Source organism: Camelina sativa, chromosome 2 (genome assembly GCF_000633955.1).
Source record: "Camelina sativa cultivar DH55 chromosome 2, Cs, whole genome shotgun sequence".
Taxonomy (NCBI): domain Eukaryota; kingdom Viridiplantae; phylum Streptophyta; class Magnoliopsida; order Brassicales; family Brassicaceae; genus Camelina; species Camelina sativa.
In genome coordinates, this window is record NC_025686.1 from 11,091,481 (window position 1) to 11,098,826 (window position 7,346).

Here is a 7,346-nt window from a genome sequence, read left to right on the forward strand (position 1 = left end):
CCGCTTTTCCCTTTCCCTCGCCAACCCCTGCTCATCCGGTGGTTTCCTAGGGTTTCTGTTAATGGACCTGTATCCATTGATAGGCCCAGTAACCTTATCTCGGCCCACTACCAAAGCCAACGATTCTAGTATCCAATGTTTGAGGCCCAGGTCTGTTTTCTCCTTTTCTACACGAACGTTTGTCCCTGTGATGCATCCGTTCAATCATCTTAATTGCCTGTTGCCGGATTCTTGTTGGTCGTTGCTTGTTGTGTATGTGAAGTTGCTGTTCCATTGTCGACAATGCCTGTTTAGTGATAGATTTTATCTACCTAGACCTGTGTTTGAGAATCTTAAGTCAAGTTCCAGTTCTTTAGTATCATTACTCTCTGCTAGATCAAGTCGAGTTTCACTCGGTAGCAGTTTGTTGGTGTCTTTAGAATGGTTTGATCAATTTGTTTGTCGAGGTCAGCTAAGTAGCTTTGTCCGGATGCCTGCCTTGTATAACCTTAGCTCTGAATCAGATCTGATAGCTGGTATGAACCCCTGGCTTAAACCCTTTACCACCCTGTACCACCTANAAAATTATGTATGTTATACTAAATAAATATTTAACAAACATTATTTGCATGTATGTGTGCAGTCTGAATCTATTTTTAATAATAAAATATCTATATATTAAAAAATCCTAATTTNGTTCCCTCCATGGAACACCCCTTTAAAAGCTCATCGGTATCAGCCGCTAGAGCCGCGCATGACCACCAGGTGGTCGAGGATCTCGTGAAGCCTGACTTCAAGAACGNTTACACAAAAAATTGAAAAAAAAAAAACAAACATAACAATATATAAGCTTGAGAAAATGTGAGAGTTTGCCCTTAAATGTACGGTGCATCAAAACCAAATGACAAATTTAACTATATTTTGTTTTATACAATAAAACAAAAAATACATAACATTGACAAATATAACATCTTATAAATTTTTTTAAAAATATACCGCCAGTGTACTGTTAGATCATATTTCTATATATCATATTATTCATATTAAATANAAAAAACGTCTGTTAAGAGAAAGCCGAACGAAGAGTAAAATATACTATCGACTAAAGATGAACAAAAACCCTAATAAGTCTAAAATTATTGTAAAATCTATACTATTAAATGGGGAGTACACTTAGGGATAAAAATAAATAAATAAAATAAAAATTCCATACAATGCCCCTATTAAAAGGGTGTATCCAAACATACATTTAGAGCCAAACACTAAAATTAATATCTAATGTTATTCTGATTATGAATAATCAATTCAGTTTAAGATTAATAGGATAAATAATTCGATTTTATATTTTTGCAAATATTAAGTTTTTTCTTCCTATAATTAACTCATTTGTTTCCTTTTATTTAGATATTCTATTTAAATAATATTTAATTTCCTTCTAATTGTTACAAATCAATTTGTAAAGTAAATTGAAAACGTCTCCTACTAATTTGATTAGCAATATTAATTGGTTTCCTTATTATATGGTCATAAATTGATTCGCATTATTAATTTGTTTCCCTTTTCATAAGATCCTAAATAAACTATAATTACTATCAATATTTCTAAACCACACGATTAACTCTTATTGTAAAGGCATATTCTTTTCATTATGCCTTTATAATAATATTTATTTTTTGTAATATGCCTTCGTAGCCAATCATATTAAATCAAAATTTTCCCAAATATCTAATATGTCTTTTATAGTTTGAACCCTGTTAACTTGATGCTAATCACTTACAAAATAAATCAAAATAAAAACTTAATTTTTTTAACACAAATGACAATAAAAACTTAATTACTTTGATTTCCCGAAAGAAACTATCATTTTCCGTAAATTATATTTATTTATCACATTCGTTAAAATATTCTTAATATAACAACCATGAATTTCAGATTTGTTAGTTTCCTAAACTCAAAATAGACATCTTCAAAAAATATTCAAACTTTTAAATCTTCCCAAAGATAAATGAACTAGAATATTCAAACAATAATATGCTAACTATAATTTTTAATTTATAGTATTCGATATATTTGGAAAATTCTAAAGATTGTGGAAGAAGACACTTTACTTTTCTATAAATTCATTTTTGTGTGTTTATTTTTCATTCTTACGCTAGACGTTGAATTCTTACGGTGATGAGTTTTCTTATTTGACTGCCAATAAGGCTTCTTTGAGTTTCATCCAATAAGGCTTTTTTAGTTGCTTGCTGTTTTAGCTGTTCCGATCATTTTTTTTGTTTAATGCTGTTTTGATGCATTAATTACTTGGCTTTATTTTGCTATTGTTAGTATGATTGTCTCCGGTTTAATAATTTTAGTTGATTATTCAGTATGTTTTGATTGTTGCAGGCCTAAATGTTCAAGTACAATTTTCTTCACGGTCAATAGAAACACAAGGACATCTTAACAAATAGTACTCAATTGGTATCTTATGGTTGTGAATCTTAACAAAAAAAAAGTATATTTTGGTATAAATATAATTACAGAAATTTAAATATTAAATAAAATATTCCTAACAAGTTCTAAAAAAACAATAGTGCAGTTTTTGAGGCAATATTTAAACTAATTTCCTTATCCAAGCAATGAATCACATGCTTATTACGGGTTTTAGCGGGTAAACTAATGCAGGTTGTGGATCTTGCAGACAAGTTCAGATGGATGTGGGGTGAATCGGCTGATCCGTTTGACATATGTAGTCTACACAAAAAATTGAAAAAAAAAACAAACAAACATAACAAGCTTGAGAAAATGTGAGTGTTTGCGCTTAAATGTACGGTGCATCAAAACCAAATGACAAATTTAACTATATTTTGTTTTATACAATAAAACACAAAATACATAACATTGACAAATATAACATCTTATAAAAAAATATATATATATACCGCCTGTGTACTGTTAGATCATATTTCTATATATCATATTATTCATATTAAATAAATAATTATTTGTATATTTTATTATATCTTAAAATTATTCATTGTAATATAAATTATGGTTTAACTATAAGGTTAACCAACAATTTTGATAGCGGTGAATTAACGGTTATAGTTAATATAATTATAACTATATATTACGCTTAACAGTCCGGTTATGATTTGAATACGGTTACAGTTTAGTTTTGATCATGCGTAGGACAAAATTACTTTTCCTCATTGTCTTTTTACGTAGTTATCTTTTTACTGATAATAATAATAATAAAAAATATCATTCATTTGTGTCTATTCTGAATTGAAAGTAAACCAAATATCATTGAAATTATGTATGTTATACTAAATAAATATTTAACAAACATTATTTGCACGTATGTGTACAGTCCGAATCTATTTTTAATAATAAAATATCTATATATTAAAAAATCCTAATTTTCAGTATTTCATATATCATTTCCTAATACATAGGACTACCGTATATCAATAGTTTTTTTTTAATTTCAAAATTAATATATTATCAAATTTTAGAGATTTTAAAGAATATCTAAACAAGAAATTTGATTTAAATTCCGAAAGCAAACAAAAATCACGGTTAGATATTCTCAAATTAAAATTTATAATCTCAAACAAAACTATTATTAAAATCACGGTTATGAGATGGAAAACATTGATATATATTTGATGAGATGGATTTATGTCCCGAAATAGATATACTACTTTCTTTTACTATTTTTTTTAGATTTATTTGTCTTTGCTCATAACAAAACAAATCCGATCATTTTGTGTCTAAACCGGTTAAAATCAAATCGAATACTAAATTGGTATGAGGTTCGATTATGAATTTTAATAACATTCCTAAANCAAATATCTAATATGTCTTTTATAGTTCGAATCCTGTTAACTTGATGCTAATCACTTACAAAAAAAAAATCAAAATAAAAACTTAATTTTTTTTAACACAAATGACAATAAAAACTTAATTACTTTGATTTCCCGAAAGAAACTATCATTTTCCGTAAATTATATTTATTTATCACATTCGTTAAAATATTCTTAATATAACAACCATGAATTTCGGATTTATTAGTTTCCTAAACTCAAAATAGACATCTTCAAAAAATATTCAAACTTTTAAATCTTTCCAAAGATAAATGAACTAGAATATTCAAACAATAATATGCTAACTATAATTTTTAATTTATAGTATTCGATATATTTGGAAAATTCTAAAGATTGTGGAAGAAGACACTTTACTTTTCAATAAATTCATTTTTGTGTGTTTATTTTTCATTCTTACGCTAGACGTTGAATTCTTACGGTGATGAGTTTTCTTATTTGACTGCCAATAAGGCTTCTTTGAGTTTCATCCAATAAGGCTTTTTTAGTTGCTTGCTGTTTTAGCTGTTCCGATCATTTTTTTTGTTTAATGCTGTTTTGATGCATTAATTACTTGGCTTTATTTTGCTATTGTTAGTATGATTGTCTCCGGTTTAATAATTTTAGTTGATTATTCAGTATGTTTTGATTGTTGCAGGCCTAAATGTTCAAGTACAATTTTCTTCACGGTCAATAGAAACACAAGGACATCTTAACAAATAGTACTCAATTGGTATCTTATGGTTGTGAATCTTAACAAAAAAAAAGTATATTTTGGTATAAATATAATTACAGAAATTTAAATATTAAATAAAATATTCATTTTTCTAAAAAAACAATAGTGCAGTTTTTGAAGCAATATTTAAACTAATTTCCTTATCCAAGCAATGAATCACACGCTTATTACGGGTTTTAGCGGGCAAACTAATGCAGGTTGTGGATCTTGCAGACAAATTCAGATGGATGTGGGGTGAATCGGCTGATCTGTTTGACATATGTAGTCTACACAAAAAATTAAAAAAAAAAAAACATAACAATATATAAGCTTGAGAAAATGTGAGTGTTTGCCCGTGAATCGGCTGATCTGTTTGACATATGTAGTCTACACAAAAAATTAAAAAAAAAAAAAACATAACAATATATAAGCTTGAGAAAATGTGAGTGTTTGCCCTTAAGTGTATGGTGCATCAAAACCAAATGACAAATTTAACTATATTTTGTTTTATACAATAAAACAAAAATACATAACATTGACAAATATAACATCTTATAAATTTTTTTAAAAATATACCGCCTGTGTACTGTTAGATCATATTTCTATATATCATATTATTCATATTAAATAAATAATTATTTGTATATTTTATTATATCTTAAAATTATTCATTGTAATATAAATTATGGTTTAACTATGTGGTTAACCAACAATTTTGATAGCGGTTAATTAACGGTTATAGTTAATATAATTATAACTATATATTTACGCTTAACAGTCCGGTTATAATTTGAATACGGTTACAGTTTAGTTTTGATCATGCGTAGGACAAGATTACTTTTCCTCATTGTCTTTTTACGTAGTTATCTTTTTACTGATAATAATAATAATAAAAAATATCATTCATTTGTGTCTATTCTGAATTGAAAGTAAACCAAATATCATTAAAATTATGTATGTTATACTAAATAAATATTTAACAAACATTATTTGCATGTATGTGTGCAGTCTGAATCTATTTTTAATAATAAAATATCTATATATTAAAAAATCCTAATTTTCAGTATTTCATATATCATTTCCTAATACATAGGACTACCGTATATCAATAGTTTTTTTTTAATTTCAAAATTAATATATTATCAAATTTTAGAGATTTTAAAGAATATCTAAACAAGAAATTTGATTTAAATTCCGAAAGCAAACAAAAATCACGGTTAGATATTCTCAAATTAAAATTTATAATCTCAAACAAAACTATTATTAAAATCACGGTTATGAGATGGAAAACATTGATATATATTTGATGAGATGGATTTATGTCCCGAAATAGATATACTACTTTCTTTTACTAATTTTTTTAGATTTATTTGTCTTTGCTCATAACAAAACAAATCCGATCATTTTGTGTCTAAACCGGTTAAAATCAAATCGAATACTAAATTGGTATGAGGTTCGATTATGAATTTTAATAATATTCCTAAAAATTTGTTTACAAAGATAATCCGTATATATCTAATATATTGCAAACCTGATTAAAAACTTAGTTTTGAAATTAATCCCGCACGTATGTGCGGGTCCGAACCTAGTAATATATATATATATAAGAAAAGATAGAGAGGTATTTTAATTTATTAATGTTTGGTTGAAAAAAAAAAATGACGAGGGTTAAAATAAATAAAGATGGGGACGTCCATCGACGTCAACACGTTAACGACACGGTAAACAGATTTTGACTTTTTTTTTCCATTTTTGTTTTAATTCAATATTTGATATTAATTTAGTCTTACATGTCATGTTTTGATTGGTTAACACTAGAGGAGGTGAATGATTAGGTTCACCTCTGGGGGTGAATCTAAGTATCGTTTGTTCCCACTACGTTGATCGAAACTTCAAGTAAGAGGGGGTATTAAAATGAGATTTTGGGGAATTTGATGGGATTTAAGAGATTATGAATTTTGAGAGTTTTTAAGATACTTGGTGGATTTGTTAGTTTTTCAATTCAAAAAAAGGAAAAATAATTTGTAATTTCGTGAGATTTTAAAAGAATATATTGGGTGATTTTAAGAGATTTTTAAACCAAAATTGGAAAAATTGGGTTCCAAACAAAACATTCTCCATCGTCTCCATTCTCGTCATAAACAGGAAATTCTCGAAGGTTGTGCTAACATGATGTATCGACTGTGCAGGGATGGATTACTATTTGAATGCATCCACTCAAACGCTCTTTCTGTTAAATTCTTCTGTATGTGTATTCCCTTGACTACGCTCGTACCCGTACGTCTTGCCAATGATGCCAAGGCTGGAAAGAAAGGAGGTGGTGGTAGACAGTTTGATGGTCTTGTCGATGTTTACAGAAAGACACTCAAGTCTGATGGTATATATTGCTGGTCTTTACCGTGGATTTACTCTTGTGTTGATATCATTGTCTACCGTGGTCTGTACTTTGGACTCTATGACTTTGTGAAGCCTGTTCTTCTCACTGGAGACTTGCAGGTTCATCTTGTTGTCTTTCTCTCTGATCTGGGTGTTCTCTTGCTTATAACAGGTTGGTNGTATATTTTGGTATAAATATAATTACAGAAATTTAAATATTAAATAAAATATTCCTTTTTCTAAAAAAACAATAGTGCAGTTTTTGAAGCAATATTTAAACTAATTTCCTTATCCAAGCAATGAATCACATGCTTATTACGGGTTTTAGCGGGCAAACTAATGCAGGTTGTGGATCTTGCAGACAAATTCAGATGGATGTGGGGTGAATCGGCTGATCTGTTTGACATATGTAGTTTACACAAAAAATT

At 28.1% G+C, this 7,346-nt stretch overlaps 1 protein-coding gene across 1 annotated transcript in view; it reads left to right on the forward strand.

The window, feature by feature from the left end:
* The window catches only part of LOC104722090 (ADP,ATP carrier protein 1, mitochondrial-like), a 3,388-nt gene continuing 2,295 nt past the window's right edge, over positions 6,254-7,346 (forward strand). The window contains exon 1 of the mRNA XM_010440196.2: positions 6,254-7,090. Coding sequence (XP_010438498.1) covers positions 6,712-7,090 — 379 coding nt within the window. The 5' untranslated portion in view covers positions 6,254-6,711. The remainder of the gene's footprint in view (positions 7,091-7,346) is intronic.